This window comes from Erinaceus europaeus, chromosome 12, assembly GCF_950295315.1.
Source record: "Erinaceus europaeus chromosome 12, mEriEur2.1, whole genome shotgun sequence".
NCBI lineage: Eukaryota > Metazoa > Chordata > Mammalia > Eulipotyphla > Erinaceidae > Erinaceus > Erinaceus europaeus.
In genome coordinates, this window is record NC_080173.1 from 69,428,067 (window position 1) to 69,452,986 (window position 24,920).

General features: G+C 41.9%; 2 protein-coding genes and 1 non-coding gene across 3 annotated transcripts in view; 2 read left to right on the top strand and 1 right to left on the bottom strand.

Moving 5' to 3' along the window:
* Nucleotides 1-5,401, bottom strand: part of HEATR6 (HEAT repeat containing 6) — a 46,048-nt gene extending 40,647 nt beyond the window's left edge. Inside the window, exons 1-2 of the mRNA XM_060203936.1 lie at nucleotides 5,154-5,401; nucleotides 24-131 (exon numbers count right to left, since the gene is read on the bottom strand). Coding sequence (XP_060059919.1) covers nucleotides 24-131; nucleotides 5,154-5,369 — 324 coding nt within the window. The 5' untranslated portion in view covers nucleotides 5,370-5,401. The remainder of the gene's footprint in view (nucleotides 1-23; nucleotides 132-5,153) is intronic.
* LOC103108121 (C-C motif chemokine 15-like) overlaps nucleotides 1-24,920 on the top strand; it is a 290,207-nt gene that overhangs the window by 138,410 nt on the left and 126,877 nt on the right. The window lies entirely within an intron of this gene.
* LOC132542364 (small nucleolar RNA SNORD2) lies at nucleotides 13,824-13,892 on the top strand. The gene has a single exon (XR_009553442.1). It is a non-coding gene; the product is annotated as a small nucleolar RNA SNORD2 (small nucleolar RNA).

Consider the following 24,920-nt stretch of genomic DNA (forward strand, 5'->3'; position numbering starts at 1 on the left):
TAAAGAGTCACACACATGATTACCTGTAATCTGTTAAGTAAGTGATGGATAAGCTGACAAACTTTGCTGACAAGGTGATTCTGATTAAAAGGCACCAACTGGCATGCCTTGACAAGAAGAGTAGTAACATCCTATAAAAAAAAAAAGGTAATATAACTGTTAGTCAAATGAAGATTACCCCAAACAGTCAAATGGCAAAATAAAAATAGATGTTCATACTGAAAATGAGGACAGATAAAATTTGAGGCAGAAGGTGGAGTGTGTTCAAGCCTGCACTGAAAGGAGTTCTGAAAGGTCTCCTATAAACAATCAGATCACCATAAACATGCCATATATCAGAACACTCTAAAAATCTACAATAATGGCATTAAAACATCTTCAATCTATAATAAATTTATTCAATCAATAAATGTCAATGGCCTGAATTCACCTATTAAAAGGCACAGAGTAGGAAGATAGATCTGAAAACACAGCCCAACCCTATGTTGTCTACAGGAATCCCATCTAATTCAACAAGACAAACAGACTCAGAGTGAAAGGATGGAAAACTACCATATAAGCCAGTGGACCACAAAAAAAGGGCAGGAACAGTTATGCTTATATCTGGCATGATACACCTTAAAATAAATAAAGTTTAAAAAGATAGGGATGGACATTATTTAGTGCTCAGAGGATCAATCAATCAAGAGGACTTAATGATTATCAACATCTATGCACCCAAGGAGAGGCCATCTAAATACATCAAACATCTACTGAAAGAGCCACAGCAACATATTAACAGCAACACAATAATAGTAGGGGACTTCAACACCCCACTCTCTCAACTTGACAGATCATCCAGGCAGAAAAAACAATAAGAAAAGAAATGAAGAGCTAAATGAACAGATAGATAAACTAGAACTAGTGGACATTTTTAGAGTAAAAATGGTGATTTCTCTGTTTTCAGCTCATCTTGGATGGAGCTTGATGAAATCATGTTAAGTGAAATAAGTCAAAAACAGAAGGATAAATATGGATGATCTCATTCACAGGCAGAAGTTGAAAAACAAGATCAGAAGAGAAAACACTAAGCAGAACTTGGACTGGAGTTGGTGTACTGCACCAAAGTAAAAGACTGGGGTGGGGGGGGGGAGTTCAGGTCCTGGAACAGGATGGCAGAGGACCTAGTGGGGGTTGTACTGTTGTGTAGAAAAGTGAGAAATGTTATGCATGTACAAACTATTGTATTTACTATTGACTATAAAACATTAATTCCCAAATAAAGAAATTAAAAAAGGGGGGTCGGGTGGTAGTGTAACAGGTTAAGCGCACATGGCACAAAGTTCAAGGAGTGGCGTTAAGAATCCGGTTCGAGCCCCTGGCTCTCCACCTGCAGGGGGGTCGCATCACGAGAGGTGAAGCAGGTCTGCAAGTGTCTATTTTTCTCCCCCTATCTGTCTTCCCCTTCTCTCTCCATTTCTCTGTTCTATCCATCATCAACAATAATAATCATAACAACGATAAAACAACAAGGGCAACAAAAGGGGGGAAAAAGTCTTCAGGAGCAGTGGATTCGAGGCACTGAGCCCCAGCAATAACCCTGGAGGCAAAAAGAAAGAAAGAAAGAAAGAAAGAAAGAAAGAAAGAAAGAAAGAAAGAAAGGAAGAAAGAAAGTAAGTAAGTGGTGTGTGTGAGGGTAAGGGGGTGAGGAAGGATGAAATGATCACATAAAAACAGGATGTGTTTAAAAAGGAAAGGAATATTATTGTTTGTTTTAGCTAGAAACATTAGCACTCTACATATGGAGAGACCATACTATTAAGAAAGGTTCTAGAACCTCTGGGGCTTTGCTCCTTTTCCTTCATGTTTCTCTTAATCCATACCATTTGGTACTGTATCTACTGATCTCAACAATGCAACCAGTGCCACCTGGAATGTTTCACTTCAGACTGTGTCCAGAGACGCCAGGCCTGTGATGTCAACCGTCCAGATCCAATATTCTGGTGAGATCTTTCCTAGCTCATAGGAGTCCTTAGTTCCATTTCAGGTGGAACACTTCCTAGAATGTAGCTATTTTTAGACCAGGGCCCATGAGATAGGGCATGTGTGCACATGTATCCATAAGCTGGGGGAAAACACATAACTTAAGGGGCCAGGTGGTGGCACACAGTTGAGTGCACATATTATAATGCTCAAGGACCCTAGTTCAAGACCCCAGTCCCTATCTGTAGGGGGAAAGCTTTGCAAGTGGTGAAGCAGTGTTGCAGGTCTCTCTGTCTCTCTACTTAACACCCCTTCCCTCTCAATTTCTGGCTGTCTCTATCCAATAAATAAGTAAATAAATAAAATTAAAAAAAGAAAGAAAAAGAAAGGCTTCCAGATTATTAAGCATGCACTGAAGTTAAAAATACCCAAAAGTCCCCCACCTGCGGGGGGGAGGGTTGTCACTTCACAAGCGGTGAAGCAGGTCTACAGTTGTCTTTCTGCCCCGTCTTCCCCTCTTCTCTCCATTTCTCTCTGTCCTATCCAACAACAGCAATAACAAAACAACAACGATAAACTAAGGGCAACAAAAGGGAAAAAATAGTCTCCAGGAGCAGTGGATTCGCAGTGTAGGCACTGAGCTCCAGCAATAACCCTGGAGGCAAAAAAAAAAAAAAAAAAAGTAGTGCAGTGGGTTAAGCACACGTGGTACCAAGCTCAAGGACCGGTGTAAGGATCCTGGTTTGAGCCCCCTGCTCCCCACCTGCAGGGGAGTCATTTCACAGGTGATGAAGCAGTTCTGCAGGTGTCTTTCTTTCCCCCTCTCTGTCTTCCCCTCCTCTCTCCATTTCTCTATGTCTTATCTAACAACGACGACGTCAATAACAACTACAATAATAACTACAACAACAGTAAAAAACAAGGGCAACAAAAGGAAAAATAAATAAATAAATATAAATATATTTTTTTAAATATGGCCGGGTGGTGGCGCACCTGGTTGAGCGCACATGTGCAAGGTCCCAGGTTGGAGTCCCTGGTCCCTACCTGCAGGGGGAAAGCGTTATGAGTGGTGAGGTAGTGCTGTATGTGTCTCTGTCTCTCTCCCTCTCTCATCCCCACTTCCCTTTCAATTTCTGGCTGTATCTATCCAATAAATAAATAAAGATAATTAACTACAAAATAAGGGGGCTCTAGAAAGAGAGAGGAGCTTACTTGCAAATCACACTATCCATTCACCCAATGTTTATTGACCTAAAAGGATTTGAGTAACTATAACCTACCAGGTAAAATACTAAGTTCTAGGGCTCTAAACAATATTATTCTTGAACTTCAAAAAACCAAAAACTCAGTAAGGAAGACAGAAATGTTCACAAATAATTAAAACTAAATTAATTAAGTGATGAAAGAAACGCAAACTCTATGGGTAAATGGGAATTCTAGGGATGCCATGTGGAGGTAATTTTAAAACAAAATTAGAATGACCTGAAGGATGAGTAAAAACTTGCCAGACAGACCAGGCACTAAAAGACAGTATAAGCAAAGAAAATGGAGTGTGCAAAGACTTCAAACACCAGTAGGTGGGAAACACCAGTAAATGCTTGAGGAACAAGTCTGAAATGACTGCACAAGGGGCATAAAAGTAAAAGAAACAAGACTGGAAAGTCCAATATTTTTACTGTAAAAGTATCAAATTATACAACTAAAGAATAAGTCCAAGCTATATCTTTAATTCTATTCGCTCCCTGGCGACACACACAGTTATTTTGTTGTGAACTCTGCCACACATTTTATTAATTCTCTGCATCGATAAGCATGCATATATTTTAGTTGCCCCAATCTGCATGAACCGTTCCGTCAGATATTTTGACCACCTGTCAATATCTATTGAAAAATCTCCTCAAATCAGAATTTAACTTTTCTAATCAGATTTACTTCTCTACTATACAAAGATCATGCTGACAACAGAGTAAAGAATGGCTAGAGACAGACTGGGTCAAAGGGTAGATCAGAGAGGGTGAAATATAGTCATCAACCATGTAACAAGTTTTACGAGGTAAACTAAGATAGACCCAAAGTTCCAATTTACTGTATCTTCTATTTGTCTGGGTTCAGTTAGCTCAGCAAATACCATGATATTACAATTGCCTACAGAATCCAGCACAGCAACTTGCTGTACTTCCAGCCTAGGTGCAACAAGCTACACCACCATAGTAGCCTAGGTGTACAGTAGATCATACCATCTAGGGCTGTGTAAGTACACTCCTTGACATCCTCACAATGACAAAATTGCCCAGCCACATGTTTTCTCAGAAAATGTCGGTGTCCATAAGCAAAACATAACTGTGGAGGAAGAGTCATCTTGCCTGAAGGGCTATGGCACTGCAATAGAAAGAAAGAAGGGGAAGGGTGGAGTGCGAAATATTTCTGAGGCAGCTCTGAAGAATCTGGAATGGAAAGGATCCAGATTTTTTCATAGGGAAGAAATTGTGTGTGTCTGGGGTTGTGGGGAAGGTGGGTTGGGGATGGGGGGGGGAGAGAGATTGTGATGAAGCGTCAAGTTTGAGGCGCCTGGGAGGACTGGAAGACAGTGAGCCCAAAGTGTTGACTGGCTCAGAAGTTCAGAAAATTCAGTAAATGGTACCCAAGGCCTGATATATGTGAATAACATGACTGAATGGAAAAATCCCAAGAGAAGACCGAAGGAGATGAACAGAAGATGCAAGGCTTTGTGACGGGCTGTTTCCAATGCTTGCTCTGCTCTCTGCCGACACAGAAGCCCTATGAGCCTCTATCTTGTCATCAGTTTATCAGACTGAACAACACCCACGATCTAAGTCCTACAAGGAAAAAAAAAAAAGTGTGGTAGCCTGTACGACACCCTCAGTACACGGCAGTAGTTAATTTTACACGCGATCTGCTGGGGCTGCACAGCGGGGCAGAGGGAGGAAACGAGAAGGTGGTAGTAGAGAGGACACCTGTAGTGCTCCCCAAGTACAGGTCAGACTGAGTTTTGAAAGATGAGAGTTTGCAACCCCTGCAGGGTCTTCCAGAAGAAAGGCAAAATCAAATACGACGGCAGGAAGGAGCGAACGAGCCTGGGAATTAAGCGGGACAAGGGGTGCGAAAAGCTGGGAGAGGCAGGCGGGGACTCCCTGAAAGGTGGGTACGGGGACAGTGAGGGGACCGCCTACCTCCGGGTCCACGCCGCCGCCCTCATAGTTGTCGGAGATGAGCTGGTCGAACACCAGGTGGAGTTCAGTTCGAGCCGAGCTACTGTCGTCCAAGCGCAGGGAGCAAAGCCTGGACGACAAGCAGCGTAATCCGCTCCCAAATCGCGGGGATACTTCCTGGCGTACCTCCCGAGGTGGCCCGCCTAGAAAGCAGCCGGCGACTTGCACCGCTGCCATTTTACAACGTGTGCAGCCGGGGAAATACTTCCGGGGCACTCCCCGCCTTCGCTCCCCCGCACTCCCGAGTGTCCACGCCGCACTTCCGGAGCTTCCTTTGTCTGGAGCGACCCGAGGTGGGCGGCCTCGCTAGATCGCTGGGCCCCGGGTCTGATTGGTTCTCTACAAATATCCGTCAGAAGTTAGCTTGAGACTCCCCGCCCCCCCCCCCCCCCCCAGCACTTCTCCTCAGCAGAGTTCTTAGTGAAACATCAGTGACACCATTTCCTCCCCAAAAGTTAGAATTGACGTTACTTGTGTGCTTCATATATTCAGACTGCAGTTGCGGAGGGGCTGTTGTGGACGGCAGTGGCAGAAACTGCTAGTAGCATTTTGCAACGTGTTAGAGTCCCTGCTTCCCTTGCCCAGCCCCCACACAAAACTACCCTGAATAAAGGTTATCTGGTCAAGGGAATGCATTCTGGAATGTACAGCAGCTTTCCATATCATAGCTTGATCATATCTGTCCCCATGGCTTCCCTTTTCCTAATGTTAACCCTCCTGTGATTCCTAAGGCTCTTCGCTCCTACAAGAAAAGTAGTCCCTGAGTTCCCACTGTACCATGTAAAATAAATGCTAAGGTGGGACCTGGTGGTGGTGCACCCGGGTTCAAGCCCCTAGTCCCCACCTGTAGGGGGAAACCTTTACAAGTGGTGAAGCAGTGCTGTAGGTGTCTCTTTCTCTCCCTTTCTATCTCCCTTTCCCTCTCAATTTCTGGCTGTCTCTAACTAATAAATAAAGATAATAAAAATGATAACATAAAATAAAAGCTAAGGTAGCCGAATAGTCTCAAAGATTGTGAGAACTATGGTGGTGGGAGGGGGGAGGTTGTGAGGAGGGGTCTGCTGTGGTGGGTGCTGTGTAGTACTATACCCTGTAATCTTACAGTCTTGCAAACCATTATTAAATCCCTAATAAATATAGCAAAAAAAAAAGTGGGGGCGGCGATGGTGGTAGTGGTGGCGGCGGTGGAACATCTGGTTAAGTGCACACTTTACAGTCAGCAAGGATCCAGGTTCAAGCCCCTGGCCCTCACCTTCAGTGGAAAGCTTCACAAGTGGTAAAGCAGGGCTGCAGGCGTATCTTTCCCTTCCTATCTTCGTCTCCCCTTTCAGTTTCTCTCTGTCTCTATCCAATAATAAATAAATAAAAATTATTTTAAAAATAGGAAAAAAAGATAAAAGTTAAGGTTGACCTTGTTGAGAGTGGACAACTTAAGATTTCCTGAGACTATAAAGTCAAAAAGCTAGAAAATGACATCATGATAAAAAAATAATAAAAAAACTGAATTATATTAACTGTAGTTTAAAATGCTGTATTATGTATTTGAAAGTTATTCTTAGTGAGTAAATCTTAGTGGTCTGGCAGGTGGCACAGTGGATAAGGGTCTGGACTCAAGCATGAGGTCTCAAGTTCAATCCCAGGCAGGCAGTACATGTACCTGCATGATGTCTGGTTCTTTGTCTCTATTTCCTCCTATCTTTTTCATTAATACATACATACATACATACATACATACATACATACATACATAAAATCTTTTTTTTAAAGAGTAAATCTTAGACATTATCACAAGAAAAAATGTGGGTAGGGATGAGGGGCAGGGCTGATAGCTAGACAAGTCAAGTGACTTCTTGAGGCCTTCAAAGTAGAGCCTCTGTACCACATTGGGTTTGAGCAATGCTCCCTCTCATGATTAAAATGTTTTCAAAACCATGTGTGGTGATGAATGCTAGTGTATATATGGCGATGACTTACTGTGATAATTTCCAATATACACAAATATCAAATCATTATATTGTACCTGAAACTAATATGCTTTGTATCAATTACACCTCAAAAATAATATTAAATAAAGCTGTAAGTAACTTTCAGTGATTCAAAAGGTGAAACCTTTAAGTTTACATTCAGCAGGCTGAGAAAACTATCTCTAGGGCCTTTGAGTTTTGCAAATATGAAATACATAGTAATCCCTGGTCCTGAGGGAAATACATGAAGATACCCAAATGGTCATGCTTTATCCTGAGAATAAAATACTTAGCAATGAAAACTAGGGGCATACTTTAGTGGAGCCAATTAACTAGTTTTTTTTTTTCAATATTGAGATTTTCTGGGGAGAATTGCTTGCTTTTCATTTGAACTTAGGCTTAATTATACTTATGTAGCACTATTTATTCTTGGAATGTGCTTATGTTATGTATATGTCTGTTTGTAATTTTTAAGCATTTGCTCAGAGACTGTTGGGCTGAGCTTCACTGACGAGAGACAGACGACCCAGGACTCATGGCTGAGCTGTATGCAGTATCTCTTTAATCATGCAGAACGCAGTGCAATCTAAGCCAAGCTAAGCTAAACTAAACTAAACTAATATACTTGCCAAGTAGGGTGTAAACAGGATGTGATGTAGAGAGGGTAGAGCAAAAAGAGATTGGTGAAAATCAGGGTGTGACAAAGAGAGGGGCGGAGCAGGCGAGAATTCTACCACTGAACCACCAATGCCCTGGAGAGAGGGTGGTGCTTAATTAACAGTGGTTTATGTAAATAGACCTCAGCTTTAAGTGGGATCAAACCAATGCCCTGCAGGCATGCCAGTGCTTAGTTAACAGTGGTTATGTAAATAGCATACAGTGTTAAGCAGGGGGGATTAAACCAAATGAAACAGAAGGGGTTTTTAGAAGCAGAATTAGAAGCATACCAACAAAAGACCATTAGCGTAAATAGCTGGTAACTGATTTGTTAGTCTGAGTTAGACTATAGAGATTTAGACAAGGGTGACATGGGTGATTTATTCAGGAATGAACAAGGAAGGAAGGAGAATCAAATCAAATATATGACAGGAGTGAATGATTGCTTAATCCTCAGGCCATTCTGAAAAGCCTTATGGAATATTCTCAGAATCTCTTGCCCCCAAAAGCAAAATAGAAGAAGGAATCGTGATTCTATTAGTTTGTTGTTTTTTGGTTTGATGTCAATAAGCATGGGAACAAAGGTGCTCTTTAAACAATGATGATTTACTAAAAAGAAACAATTCTCTTCCTACCCCCTTTTAATTCCAGTCCAGAGGCCCCCATTTTCATCTGTCTTTCTAGTCAAGAAGCTTCAGATAGTCACATCTTTGCAAGTAGGCATTCCAGGAAGGCAGAAGCAATTATAGAAGGATGACCCTTAAGATAAATCTTCATGTGAAAAATAGACCAGAAAAAGTGTGTGAAGTCTTTTGTCCATGTGTCCTGGACCCACATAATACAATTGAGAAATGATAGTTCTCATTTCTGGGAATCAGTAAGTATCTGCATGGACTCTGCAGATTCATAAGCACCCTACAATAATGGATACACTAGACAAATAATATATTTTAAACACAAGTGGATTATCTTAATGTATATGCTGATTCTGTTGTGATTGGTACTCCTTGGCTTATAATCAAAACAGAATCATGGAAGCTGTTATACAAAATTTTTGATGTCTTAGTTCCAGATAGCTCACCTGGCAAAGTACTCACTTTGCCATGCCCAAAGACCCAGGTTCAAACTCTCAGTACCACATGAGAACACCATACACAATGTCATGGGAAATATCACGAATGGTGAAGTAGCTCTGTGGTCTCTTTGTCTATCACCCTCCCTCTCTATTCCCTCCCTCCCTCATCTCTCCCTCATCCCTCCCTCTTCTCTTTCTCCCTCCTCCCTTTCTCCCTCTCTCTGTCTCTATCTGAAATTAAAAGGAAAAAGAATGCCAGGAGCAGTGGAATCTTGCAGGCATGACCCTGGTGCAAAAAAAAAATTTACTTTTTTTCTGTCTACTGAAAATAAAGAAGCTATCATGTAAAGCCCCTGAAGTATTATTATAGGAAAAGAGTTCTAACAGGTTAAACATAGCAATGTGCATCAAAGATTTTAAGTAAACTTTCATTTTGATCAACAATTATTCTTAAAAATTATTCTGGGGCCCGGTGGTGATGGTGCATCTGGTTGAGTGCATATGTTACAATGTGCAAGGACCCAGGTTCAAGTCCCTGGTCCCCACCTGCAGGAGGATAGTTTCATGAGTGGTACTGTAGTGCTGCAGGTCTCTGTGGTCTCTCTGTCTCTCTCCCTCTCCAGATCCCCCCTTCCTCTCAATTTCTGGCTGTCTTTATCAAATAAATAAAGATAGTATTTTTTTAAATTATCCCAATCAAATTTATAAAGACATTTAGTATATTCATCAATCCATATTACTAATATAAAAATAAAGAATACACTAAATGTATGTTAACAAAACTTGCAGAGTATATGAGCATTTTTGATGAACTTCTATAGGGTTATTCAAAATGATAATATAGAAATATATATACTGATATTAAAAGTTGTTCATGAACTATTTCTAAGTGAAAAAGTCAAGAAATCCAAATAGGTACAAAGTTATCTCATTTTATATATACATCATATACTTATTCATGTGTTTTGAAAATATACAAAAGTGTAAGCCTTATTATTTCAGGGTAGGGATTATAGGTGTATTATTGACTTGTTTTCATTCAAATAGTCTTATTTCTCTCTAAGAATACCAGGTGATGAATTCATTTCAAAGGATTAGAAGTTACCAATCTATAACTTTTTGTTGGAAGGTTGGGTGAAGCAGGAGAGGCCATAGAGAGAAGGGCTTCTGCCCCACTCGTTTATGGAAAGTCCCATCAAGGCCAAATATATAGCAAGTCTAAACTGTGCAGGAACTTGGGAAGTAGGAAAGGGGCTGATGTCTTCTTTACCTGTCCTTACAGGTAAAGTGGCTACACCCGATGCTGACAGACACTCTTCTAGGTCCCAGTCCCAGTCACCGATGCAGGCCTCAGAACAGGAGCCCAAGTTAGAACAGATTAGTTGAAAACCACTGCACTCAAGGTGCAGGTGCTAAAGAGGACTACTTTCAGAAAAGCTAGAATACACAGAGATTCCTGCAGAGATCGCTACCTACAATTCCTGGAGCTGAAGTTGCACAAGAAGCCACCGCTAGACAACACATTCCCTGGCTAAGACAGTATAGATCTACACTCGTGTTTAAAATGACATGTCTTTGTAACAAAAGTTTTCCTCCTTGTATATCAAAGACCATGTTTACGTGTGTGTTTAAAGTTTGGTAAACATTAACTTTAAGGTTAAAAATGTAACTTTAAGGCTATATTCTTACCAGACAGAGTTAAATGAAAAAGGTTTTCAACATAGTTCTCATAAAGGTAAAATTAACTTACATTTAAAGTCTGAGTTAAAAATTAGTTAAAAATCAATATAGTTTAACTAAGTTAGTCTAAAGAAAAAAAACCTGCACACACCTAGGGTGTGGCTCCATCTTCAATGGGTGTAACAAAAGGTTAAATAGACTTGTTGATATGTAAAACTCTCGAATCCTTCTCAATTAGAAATGGTAGATTACACAATGGTTATGCTAATGGTTCTCATGCCTTAGGTTTTTTTTTTCCATGGTTCTTCTGTTTACCTTTCCACATTTTATTGTTTAAACTTTAAACAACCTTAAAATCATACTAAAAAAGACTTCCAATTGTAATAGAGTTATCAATTGTGGTAAACTTCTAACCTGCTTCTTTCTTCTAGCGTTTGCCCTTCTTCCGTAGCCAGTCAACAGCATCAGGTTGAGCCTGATGTAAAGTTTCGAGACCTCCTTTGAATCTGGAGAGGTGGCAGTCGTTGACTATGTGGGTCATAGTCTGTCTGTAGCTGCAGGGGCAGTTCAGGTCGTCTCTGGCTCCCCAGCAATGGAACATAGCGGCGCACCGGCCATGGCCTGTTCGATAGCGATTGAGGAGGGCCCAATCATAACGTGCTAGGTCAAAGCCGGGTTGATGCTTGCAGGGGTCTGTGATGAGGTGTTTGTTCTTTACCTCAGCTGACTGCCAGCTCTGTTTCCAAGAGACTGGAACAGAGAAGTTCAGTGTAGGCGTAGGGGACCAGATTGGGTGACGAGACGTCAAGCGTTGGACAGGGTGGGCGAAGATATCCGTGTATATTGGCAGGTCCGGTCGAGCGTAGACGTGGGAAATGAACTTAGATGATGCCGCATCCTGACGAATATCTGGCGGGGCGATGTTGCTAAGGACTGGCAGCCATGGAACCGGGGTGGAAATGGATGGTTCCAGAAATTATCCTCATGGAGGAATATAATTTGGAATCGACCAAGTAGATATGGGGGCTATGGAACAATACTGGGGCACAGTATTCTGCAGTGGAATAGCATAATGCCAGGGATGATGATCGTAGTGTGGAAGCGCTCGCGCCCCATGAGGAGCTGGCCAGTCTTGCAATGATGTTATTCCTCATGCCCACCTTTGCTGCAGTTTTTATGAGATGTTCGTGAAATGACAGAGTGTGATCGAGAGTAACGCCAAGATAGACTGGCTGGGCTTCATGCCGGATTCTCGTATCGCCAAGCTGCACATTAAGCTCACGCGAGGCCGAGGCATGGTGTAGATGGAAAACAGATGATACCGTTTTTGCAGTGCTAGGGATTAGTCGCCATTTTTTACAGTAATCAGATATCAGAGACATGTCTTTCGTGTTTCCTCGAGGATGTCGAACTTTGATGCCTGAGTTGCACAGCAGATGTCATCGACATAGATGAACTTCCTTGAAGAAGTTTCTGGGAGATCATTGATGTAAATATTAAATAGCGTAGGAGCCAGAACAGAGCCCTGGGGGAGGCCACTTGAGACAAGTCTCCATCTGCTAGATTTGTCACCCAGATGCACCCGGAATCTTCTGTTTTGGAGAAGAAACGATATAGTGTTGGCCACCCATGGAGGCAGGCATCTTGAGATCTTGACTAGGAGACCACGGTGCCAGACCGTGTCATAGGCTGCTGTGAGATCAACAAAGACAGCACCCGTCTTTAAATTCTTCTGGAATCCATTTTCAATGTAAGTTGAGAGGGCCAGGGCTTGTTCACAGGTAGATCTTCCTGGGCGGAAACCGGCTTGGGCAGGTGATAGGAATTTCTCTGTAAGAGGAGAAATACGTGACAGAAGCAGCCTCTCAAGGAGTTTGTAACACACGGAGAGGAGAGAAATTGGTCTATAGCTGGCGGCCAGTGTTGGGTCTTTCTTTGGTTTCAAAACTGCTATTATCTTCGCACGACGCCAAACTTTGGGCATAGACTCAGATTCCAAGATGTGGGACAGGAATGAAGCGAGCCACTTCTTTGCCGCGGGACCCAGGTTAAGAATGAGTTCTGGGGTGATGTTATCATAGCCAGCAGCTGTTCCCGGTTTAACCCTCTTCAAAGCGTCTTCCAGTTCAGACAGTGTAAAGGGAGAGAGTTTTGGAGATGGACAAGATAAACGCAAGTGGGATGACCACTCATGGGAAATTTCTCTTTTTTCTTTTCCAGACTGGGTCGATCTTAGCACGTCCAACTTGAGTTACGTGACTAACTCTACTTTCTCTCCTCTCCTCCTCCCTCCTCTCTCTCCTCCTTATCAGAGTACTGCTTGGTCCAGGCTTATGATGGTAGATTCAGACATTAAAATCTTTTTGTATAACCACTACGCGATCTCCCCAGCCCCAAAGGCCTTTATTAAGCGCTTGCTTTATTCATCCTCATATTAAACCCTAACAAGATTGTGAGATAGTTTGTTAGTTAGAATTTTGATGGCCAGAGAAGAAGATTTACTATGAGGACATAACTGTCCTCTTCATTTTCTGCTTCATTTTTACATAAATTTTATCATTCTTTCTCTGCTGACCATCTTTCTCTGCTTCTCAAACCATATGTTGGGGGTAATGTGACCACCCCTGAGCCCAAGTTCAAGAAAAAAACAAAGTATTCAATTTTATCAAACCCAAACCTAAACTGCCCCTTTCCCACCATTACTGATAATACAAATTAAAACTAAACTAACCTCCTAAGGGTAGGTGTGTGTGTGTTAGGGTGGTGTAGAACTCACTGTAAATATAAAGACACCCTACATGGTTTCCAAAACAAACATTACTAGCGCCATTTTACAGATGAGAAAACTAAATCAGAGAGAGGGTTAGTAACATACTCAAAAAGGAAAATGGCAGAACCAAGGACAGTGCTTTTTTACTAGTATACACTACTGTGATCAGATTAGTTCCATATTCTTTTTTAAAATATTTATTTATTTATTCCCTTTTTTGTTGCACTTGTTGTTTTATTGTTGTAGTTATTATTACTGATGTCATCATTGTTGGATAGGACAGAGAGAAATGGAAAGAGGAGGGGAAGACAGAAAGGGAGAGAAAGATAGACACTTGCAGACCTTCTTCACCGCTTGTGAAGCGACTCCCCTGCAGGTGGGGAGCCAGGGGCTTGAACCAGGATCCTTATGCGGATCCTTGCACTACCATCCGACTCCCATAATTTGATATTCTTTTTTCTTTCTTTTAGCTATAAATAGAGGCAGAGTGAAATGATAGCAACCATTTTTCAGGACTGACCTGAAATGAAGAGAATACTCTTTGCTGATCACTTGCTTAAAAAAAAGAAAAAGCCCCAGAACAAATCAAATCGATGGGGTTTTCAATCAACAATATTTATACCCCTTTCCCATATTAGGGAGCTACCCTCTTCCCTGATCCAGCTTTCTGGTCCTTTTCCAGCCATGACATCATCTCCCCAGAAAATAACTTGGATCCACCTGCCTATCAGATTTCAGGCTCAGGGGGAAAAAACCCCCACAAAACTAGTATAGCCACAGGCCCTTTGTAATGTAACTAAAATATGCCTACTAGCTATCTACAAAATGGAGGACCCTCCAACTCTTCATCTGCACTATTCCAGCCTTTAGGTCCATGATTGGTCAACAATTTGTTTGGCTTTGTATATTAACTCTGTTTTCAACCACCAGGTTCCAGATGTTAGCATGATGCCCACCAGACTTCACTGGACAGACAATCCCACCAATGTGTCCTGGAGCTCAGCTTCCCCAGAGCCCCACCCTACTAGGGAAAGAGAGAGACAGGTTGGGAGTATGGATTGACTTGTCAATGCCCATGTTTAGCAGAGAAGCAATTACAGAAGCCAGAGCTTCCACCTTCTGCATCCCACAATGATCTTGGGTCCATACTCCCAGAGGGTTAAAGAATAGGAAAGCTATCAGGGAAGGGATGGGATACGGAGATCTGGTGGTGGGAATTGTGTGAAGTTGTACGCCTCTTATCCTATTGTTTAGCCAATGTTTCCTTTTTTCAGTCTAACACTCTCCCAACTGAGCTATTTCAGAGGGAATGTTTCCTTTTTTACAAATAAAAAAAAAGATAAAGAAAAGAAAGTAAGGACCAGAGCAAGGATCCCCACCTGCAGAGGGCTCATGCCGCAAGCAGTGAAACAGTCTGTAGGTGTCTTTCTCTCCCCCTCTGTCTTCCCCTCCTCTCAATTTCTCTCTGTCCTATCCAACAACAGCAACAACAGTAGCAACAGCAACAGCAACAGCAACAACAAAACAACTACAATGGGAAAATGGCAGCCAGGAGCATTCGTAGTGCAGGCACCAAGCCCTAGCGATAACAGGAGGGGGGCGGAATTCTATAGGTTGTGGTCTGCGAGGTAAAAGCATTGGATTCTGAAGCATGAGGTCCTGAGTTTGATTCCTGGTAACACATGTACCAAAGCAATGTCTAGTTCTTTCTCTCTCTTCTCCTATCTTTCTCACTAATAAATAAAATCTTAAAAAAAAAAAAAAAAAAAACTATAGGCCTAAAGCTAGGACTCATCCACCTAAAGCTGTAACTTAGGTCTTAAGAGAGTTGGAGGTCAGTATGTGGCTCTTATTTCTGGATGTTTACTAGGGCCATTCAAGGCTGTGAATATAAGATCCATATAGTATAGCATTAGGTAAGAGTGAAGACTCTGAGATGAAAAAGATCTGGTTTGCATAAGGCCCTTCCACTTGCTAGCTGTGTGACCCTGGGAAAAGTAATTTTCCTTTCTGAGCCTCCCTTTCTCAAATGCCAAGGGGCACCCTAATTTTCACCTTGTAAAACAGGAAGACCAAGTAAACATATGTATGCATGTATATCTACTCCTGACAGAATTCCTCAAAACTGGCAGCCACTGTTATTAATTTCTAAGGAAGGGAGTGCATAGCTTTCTGTTCCTTATAGAAGGACACCTATATATTGTTCATGCAAAGTGTATCCATCCATTAAGGAAATATCACAAAAGAAAGAAGAATCAGAACCTGTCTTTATTTTATTCCACTAGAAATTATAAACTGGACTATGAAGAGACCCCAGGGATGAAGATGATCTGTCAGTTCCATGACTATATGAGGGGGTCATGACTCCAGATGGGGTTGAGGAAATAGCATGTCATCAGTCTTTGTCTAAAGTCATAATGAAGAGGGCCAATCAAGTCACAGTTGTGTCTCATTTCTCTACAAGATAGTAAAGAACACAGTGATCGCCAGTGGGTTTTTCTCCACCAAGAGACTTCCCACTTCCAATTGCAATCTTTGCAAAGTGAGGGGCTCATTACCAGCCCTGACTAGTGAGTGATCAACTGATCCAAATACCAACTATGCTGTTTCATTTATGGTGAAACTAGAGTGTGAGACCAAGGTAGAGGTTACAGGCAGGGGTCACAAGATAACATCTGGACATTAATGTCAAGTGTATGTCCTGCTATGTGGATATCTTTGTGCTGTATGAGATAATGTAGCAGCCAAAAATCTGAGATCAGAAGCTAGATTGCGGGAGTTGGGCGGTAGTGCAGCAGTTAAGCGCAGGTGGCGCAAAGCACAAGGACCAGCATAAGGGTCTCAGTTCAAGCCCCCGGCTCCCGACCTGCAGGGGAGTCGCTTCACAAGCGGTAAAGCAGGTCTGCAGGTGTCTATCTTTCTCTCTCCCTGTCTCCCCCTCCTCTCTCCATTTCTCTCTGTCCTATCCAACAACAAAGCATCAATAACAACAACAATAATGACTACAACAATAAAACAACAAGGGCAAAAACAAAGGGAAAATAAATAAATACATAAATTAAAAAATAATAATAATAAAAAAAAAGAAGAAGCTAGATTGCCTGGGTCATACCCTGAGTCCCATGTAGTAGCCATGTGAAAATCAACAAGTCATTGAACTTCTGAGAGGCTGTTCCTCCCCTATAAACAGAGCAGAGAAACAGTACCTGTCCCCACAGTGTTGGGTGAGAATTCAATAAGATGATTACAGTTAGAAGGCAGCACAATATCTGGAAGACAGCAAGCATATAATAAACATGACTTCTTTCAGGGAAAGTGATCACATTATTTAAAAAAGGAATTCTTGCTTATAACTAAGTGCACCCATGTGTGAGCCTCAGAAGCATTGCTGTGTGGCCTACATTAAGTCATGCCTTTTCTCTGGGACTCAAGTCTCCTCATCTTTACAAAGAGTTGCTAGTTTAAAACTCCACTGATATTGACCAGGTGATGGCGCAACCGGTTGAGTGCACACAATACAATGTGCAAGGACCAAAGTTCAAGCCCCAGGTCTCCACCTGGAGGTGGGAAGCTTTATGAGTAGTGAACCAATGTTATAGGTTTCTGTCTTCCTCTCTCCTTCTCAATCTCCCTGTTCACTCTCAATTTCTCTCTGTCCTTTCAAAAATTAAAAAAAAAAGAAAGGAACAAACATAAAAATTCTATTGATATGAGAGCTTTTCCACCACAGCAATATGAGAGGAGCATTCTCCTTGAGGTGAAACAAATTCTGCATTATTGGTAATACTGAACATTACTCTGTGTCCATCAAGGCACCATGGTATCAGTGAAGGAGGGAGCAGAGGAAGACCTCAGAAAGTGTGGGGAGTGCAATTAGAGAAGTGTGCTTGTTTGCTTTGGAGAGAAATTGCAGAACTGGAATGTAAGATAACCCTTTATGCTTCTTCATATAGAAAATCTTGTGTCTCTTTTCTTTCCCACTCCCTTCCCCTTCTCATCTTTGTATACACTGGGCCCTTAACTTCCTTTTATCTAGTTCCTCCTTCCTGACACTTCTTCTTCTTCTAGCGTTTGCCCTTCTTCCGTAGCCAGTCAACAGCGTCAGGTTGAGCCTGATGTAAAGTGTCGAGACCTCCTTTGAATCTGGAGAGGTGGCAGTCGTTGACTATGTGGGTCATAGTCTGTCTGTAGCCACAGGGGCAGTTCGGGTCATCTCTGGCTCCCCAGCGGTGGAACATAGCGGCCCACCGGCCATGGCCTGTTCGATAGCGATTGAGGAGGGCCCAATCATAACGTGCTAGGTCAAAGCCGGGTTGACGCTTGCAGGGGTCTGTGATGAGGTATTTGTTCTTTACCTCAGCTGACTGCCAGCTCTGTTTCCAAGAGACTGGAACGGAGAAGTTCAGTGTAGGCATAGGGGACCAGATTGGGTGACGAGATGTCAAGCGTTGGACAGGGTGGGCAAAGATAGCCATGTATATTGGCAGGTCTGGTCGGTAGACGTGGGAAATGAACTTAGATGATGCCGCATCCCGACGAATATCTGGCGGGGCGATGTTGCTAAGAACTGGCAGCCATGGAACCGGGGTGGAACGGATGGTTCCAGATAGAAGCTATTGGACTTTCTAATCATTTTGGAAGTTTTGAAGGTAGCTCTCTGCTGAAGGTGGGGAGGCCTGCAAAGAGGAAGACACTACTTCCCCCTCCCCCATACCATCTTGCTGAGTAGATTTCACTTTCATGACAATACAGGTGGGAAGAGATAAACTGCTATTTGTATTCTTCCTCTCACTCACCTGGGGTTTGGAAGCTTAATCCTTGATCAATGGCTGACCTTTCTGGGATTATGTAAACCTGCTTTTATCTTGAGTAATGTTGCCTTTGCAAACAACTCTCTGAGACAAGTGAGAGATCTTCTTTGACTCTCGGTAATCAAGGTTACAGCAAAAACTATGAGAGTCCTCGAATTTCTGAGAACCAATGCTCTCTGATATTTATATTACATATATGCATGTGTTTCATTTAATGCTCACAGAACACAAAGACAGAAACGTCTTCTGGATTTCATTTGTAAGGAAATGGAGGTTGAAAAACTCAAATGCATTTTCCAAATCTCAGAGCAATATTTTGAAACAAAGTTTTGTTTATTTGTTTTAGCAGAACACTGCTCAACTCTGGTTTATGGTGATGCAAGGTGCCACAAGCATAAAAGTTTGTTAAGTAGGGGTGAGGGAGATAACATAATGGTTATGAAAATAACTTTAATTCCTGAGGCATCAGAGGTCCCAAATTCAGTGCCCTGCACCACTATTAGCCAGAGCTGAGTAGTGCTTTGGTTAGGAAGGAAGGAAGGAAGGAAAAAAAAGAAGAAAGAAAAGTGTGTTAATAGAGCTATAGCATGTGGATTAGAACTACTGTTCTAATAATATATACCTATTTACAGTTCTTCCTATACTTTCTTTTCCCTAGCCTAATGTTACATTTTTTTTTAATTAAAAAAGACTAGTTTAGGGGGCCAGGTGGTGGCACACCTGGTTAATCAAAAACATTATAGTGTGTAACAACCAGGGTTCAAGCTGGAATTACCAGTAGAAGGCTCTGGAGCCCTTCTCATTCTGCCAAGCATAGACATGGGATCAACCTTGACTTAGTCTGTAACTGCCAGCAATTTGAGGCCACTTAAACCTGAGCAACCAGGTTTCTTCAGCTGCACGTTAATAAGGAGTCATGCAAAATCTAGTGAGAAGAATTATCACGAGGCATTGGTTAGGGTGGCAACCATAGGCAAAATAGCAAAACAAAGCACCCACTAGAGGATGATTTACTCAGGTGCTGTGTGTATTTCATATGGTGGAATATATTTAGTTAACATATTACAGTTAATAATTAAATATGTAAAATTAAGCAACAATATAGACCCCTTTGTGGGCCCCCATAGGACCTTACTCTCAACTTGGATCAATAATGGTAGAGAATGTTCCATCCTCCGAAGAGAGGATGGACAACATACTCTGTGCTACACCTGAGGAAGATGGGTCGATACTGGGGCAGCTTGGAATGTTCCTACTCATGACCACAGAATGTGAGCTCAGATCTAGAGGAATGCAGAGGTCACACAGGCTCCTAAGCTAATTATGGGTCCCAGACCAAATCAAATTGATGGGGGTTACAGTCAACAATATTTATACCTCTTTCCCATATTAGGGAGCTACTTTCTTCCCTGATCCAGCTTTCTGGTCCTTTTCCCAGCCATGACATCATCTTCCTAGACAATAACTTGGATCTACCTGCATATCAGATATCAGGCTCAGGAAAAAAAAAAAAATAAAACAATCCCAAAACAACAACAATTATATAGCCACAGGCCCTTTGTAATATAACTAAAGTATGCCTACTAGCTATCTACAAAATGGAGGACCCCGATACTTCTTCTGCACTATTTCAGCCTTTAGGTCCATGATTGTTCAACAATTTGTTTGGCTATGTATGCTAGCTCTCTTTTCGGCTACCAGGTTCCAGATGCCAGCATGCTGCCGATCAGACATCCCTGGACAAACAACCCCACCAACGTGCCTTGGAGTTCCGCTTCCCCAGAGCCCTTCCCCACTAGGAAAAGAGAGAGACAGTCTGGGAGTATGGATTGAAATGTCAATGCCCATGTTCAGCAGGGAAGAAATTACAGAAGCCAGAGCTTCCACCTTCTGCAACCCACAATGACCTTGGGTCCATACTCCCAGAGGGTTAAGGAATAGGAAAGCTATCAGGGAAGGGATGGGATACGGAGGTCTGGTGGTGGGAATTGTGCGAAGTTGTACACTTCTTATCCTATGGTTTTGTCAATGTTTCCTTTTTATAAATAAAAAATTAAAAAAATTAAGTATGCTAACTAAGCATTAACAGTGAAAGGTACAGCAAAATCTAAGTTACAAAGAAGTATTTACAGGATGAGATTTTTGCTTAAAGTGCATAATAATAACAATTTTTCATTACCTATATGAATATATAATAAGTATAAATAATGCTGTCAAAATATTTTTGTGGGCAATTAAAACCTTGATTATCTATAAGCGTGTCATATATAAATATAATGACCATATAGTGTATATGCATGTATACATGTATGGGTTATTTAGTAATTAGGTTTTTTAAAAATTTGTATTTGATATAACAGAGAAAAACTGAGAGGGGGGGAGATGGAGAGAGACAGAGAGACACCTGCAGCTCTGCTTTACTGCTTGTGAAACTTTCCCTTTGCAGGTGGGGACTAGGGGCTTGAACCTGGGTCTTTTTTTTTTTTAAGATTTTATTTATTTATTCATGAGAAGGTAGGAGGAGAGAGAAAGAACCAGACATCACTCTGGCACATGTGCTGCTGGGTATCGAACTCAGGACCTCATGCTTGAGAGTCCAAAGCCTTAACACTGCGGCCACCTCCCGGACCACTAAACCCGGGTCTTTATGCATGGTAATACATGCACTTAACCAGGAGCACCACCACCAAGCCTCTCGCTTTTTTTTTTTTTTTTTTTTTTGCCTCCAGGGCTATTGCTGGGGCTCGGTGCCTGCACTACAGATCAACTGCTCCTAGAGGCCATTTTTTCCCTTTTCTTGTCCTTGTTGTTTATTGTTGTTGTTATTGTTATTGCTGGATAGGACAGAGAGAAATTGAGAGAAGAGGGGAAGATGGAGAGAAAGACAGACACTTGCAGACGTGCTTCACTGCTTGTGAAGTGACGGCCTGCAGTTGGGGAGCCGGGGGCTCGAACCAGGATTCTTGCCCTGGTCCTTGTGCTTTGCGCCATGTGCTACCACCTGGCCCCCTCCTCTTGGGGTTTTTATATAATAAGGAGAGGCCTTTTTGAAGATCTTCATGAGATGCTGGCTACACGACTATTTGAACTTTTTTTCTTTTTTTTCCCTCTGGAAGGACAGGAGTGGAGGGAAAGTTCTCAGGAACATCAATGGATTTCTGTTCCATTTCTGATAAGCCACATAGACTTTTTTTTTATTTATTTGTTTGTTTTTATATGTCGGGCCTTAAGCCACCCCCCCCCCTTCCATCCTCCATCGCTGATACTATGGTCTATTTACATAATCATTGTTTTGCCTGACACCAGCCCTGCTTGCAGGGTATTTATTAATCCCAGTGGTTAAAACCTTTGCAACCCTTGCTATCGAAACTTTCTACCTTCCCGCTCTTTCCTTTTCTCCACCCCCTTTTCTAGCCATTTCCTTTTCCGACTTGACACTTCTGGCTCAAAAGACATAAAAGCGTTGTCTTTGATCAATAAAGTCGCATTGTGTTCCCACTCCGTCATGAGTTCCTGGTCTCTCTTAGGAGTCGCTGAGTAAGCCTCAGAGCACGTGCCCAGGAAGAAACACCCTCACACTAGCCCCGCAATAATATAGCTGTGGGGGGGTGGTGGTGGTAAATGCAGCAAGGGCTTCTCACATGCACAATACTGCTGAGTGGCCCCTCTGCCCTTCTCCCTTTTAAAATTCTATAACTTTATAGAAGAAGAGGAGAGGGAGTTGGTAGGTAGCGCAGCTGGTTAAGTGTATGTAGTGCAAAGCGCAAGGGCCAGCATAAGGATCCCGGTTGGAGACCCTGGCTCCCCACCTGCAGGAGAGTTGCTTCACAGGTGGTGAAGCAGGTCTACAGGTGTCTGTCTTTCTCTCCCCCTCTCTGTCTTCCCCTCCTCTCTTCATTTCTCTGTCCTATCTAACAACGACGATATTAATAACTACAACAATAAAACAACAGGGGCAACAAAAGGGAAAATAAATAAATAAAAGAAGAGGAGAGAAACATCAATGTACCCACCACCCCACCATCCATGAACCTCCCCTGGTGCTGTCTATGGTGCTTTAAGGCATGGAACCCAGAGTCTGATATCTGATAAGGTAAAGTTACCTGCTGATAACACAGAATAGAAAGACTGAGAATGTATAGAAGAACTGAGAATGTGCAGAGGGATTGCGTATGTGCAGGACTTTGATATTGTGCAGGTGGTAGTGCACCTGGTTAGCACACATGTTACAGTGTGCAAGACCCGGGTTCAAGTCCCCAGTCCCCACCTGCAAGGGGAAAGCTTTGTGAGTGGTGAAGCAGTGCTGCAGGTGTCTCTCTCCCTCTTCCTCTCTACCTTCCTCTCGATTTCTGACTGTCTCTATCAAATGAATAAAGATAAAAATTTTATATAAAAAAGAAATTCTGCAGGTGGCTATGCAGAAGGTCAAGTAAGTGAAAACAAAGATTTAAGATGAGAAAGGTCAAACCAAATTTCACTGAATAAGTAGCAGATAAGTAGAGCACAAGGAAGCTCATAAAGTAAAATGTCTAATGTGGGAAATAGAATGTGCCTCCAGCTGTAAACCATTAATCCCCCAATAAAGAAATTTTTTTTAAAAGAGAGAGAAACAGGAAAAAAAATGGAATGTGCCTAATTGCATCTATACTAGCAAAAGCTAGCTGCTATATTTTACTTTTGTTTTTCTTTCCTGCTTGCTTGCTTACAACAGCTGCTTAGCCCAACCCCCCATACCCAACCCTTACTTAAAGTGAAGAGAACTGCAGCTAGGGGGTGGGTGCTTTCAGAGAGACCTGACCTCAGTCTGTTAGTGAAGTTCCTCCTTGTTGGTTCCATCAGCTGGCTCTGAGTCTTGAGCCCGAAACACTGAGCTATCTCCAGATCCCAGCAGCAATTTTGGAAAGGCCAGTTAAGGCTAACGCTGGGTACACCTGGTTGGAGGAATCAGTCAGACAGCCTGGTCTTTACCTGCAGAGAGAATGTTACCATGTGCAAGGAACTGGGTTCAAACCCTGGGTCCCTGCTTATAGAGAGGAAGCATGGACAATAAAGCACAACTGAAGGTATCTCTCTTTCTCTGTCCCTCTCTCTCTCTCTCTCTCTCCTATGTCAATTTGTCTTATACTTAAAAACAGCAAGTAACTATTTTAAGAGTCAAGAAAAAGGCCAAAATCTTAATGAAATAATTGCTGCTGTAACTTTGAGATTGAAAAAACACCATAAGATGATATTTTTAGGTACTCATTCAGGAAAAAAAAGAGGATGGGCATATATACAAAATCCTCCCCCCAGTATTGGTTAGTAGAACAATCAACTCACTTTTCCTTTTTTTTTTTTTTTTTAAATATTTATTTATTTATTTATGAGAAAGATAGGAGGGGAGAGAGAAAGAACCAGATATAACTGTACATGTGCTGCCGGGGACCGAACTCGGGACCTCATGGTTGAGAATCCAGTGTTTTATCCATTGTGCCACCTCCCGGCCCACATCACTTTTCCTTTTATCAATAGATTAATTCTCCTGGAATTCTGTCAAATTCTGAAAAATCATGCACCATTACATTAGTGGGCTAGATTAAAGACAGAGACTTGTAATGCACAATAGCACATTTTATGGGAAATGGACTATATGCTAATTTATGCAAATAGAGGCCACAGCCAGGGCCTGTGCCAACTCATTATCTTCAGGAGCTCACTGGGGTTCTCCCATTAATTATCTATGTGACCATCACAAGTCATTTATTGCTGTAAACCTAATCTACTCATTTGTATGACTGATATTGTCAACTGTTCTACAGGGTATTGTTGAGAATTATAAATAATCATTTCAGAACCTACCTGGCTAGTAGCAGGAGTTCAGAACTTGGTGTTTGTCCCCAGAGTAACTGTATGCTTTTTGGGAAAGCAGTTAGAGCATGAGGCTGGTAAATCCTTATAGACATAAAATACTGTAGACCAAGTCCATGCTGCTATTTCCCAGACACATATGAGACCTGTCATACCCAATAAGATGCAAAACAGGTTTTTTTAGGGGGCAGATTGTCTTTAAAGGTTTTTTAAATTATTTATTGAACTTTAGTTTACAAAACTCCAGAATTTCAGCAGCATAGTGTCACTTCTGTATTTACCTGTGTCTCTTACTGTACTCACTGTCAAAATTCCCTTGTCCCTCTACCTATTCCCCTGCAACCCCCTTCTGATAATCACCATAGTTTTCACGGTCTATGAGACAACTCACATTTTGCAAGTTTTTTTTTAGTTATTTGTAGTCCACAAATGAATGAAACCATTTGTAGTTGTCTTTTGTCTCTACTAATTTCTCTTAACGTAATCACCAGAAATTCTCTCTATTCTGTCCTGAACAATACAACCATATCCTTTTCAATAGCCAATTAGTATTCTATTGGATATATAGGCTGCTGCTGTTGGATACTGGATACATAGGGGTGCATATATCTCAAATTAGTGTTTTAGTGTCCGTTGGTTACTGATAACAAGGTATTTCCTTTATTTTTTAAATTTGTTTTAATTAATTAATTTGCCTCCAGGGTTATTGCTGGGGCTCGGTGGCTGTACTACAAATCCACTACTCCTGGAGGCCTTTTTTTTTTCCCATTTTGTTGCCCTTGTTGTGGTTGTTATTGTTGCTATAGCTGTTGTTGTTGGATAGAACAGAAAGAAATAGAAAGCCAAGGGAAAGACAGAGAGGAGGAGAGAAAGATAAACACTTGCAGACATGCTTCACTACTTGCGAAGTGACTTCCCTACAGG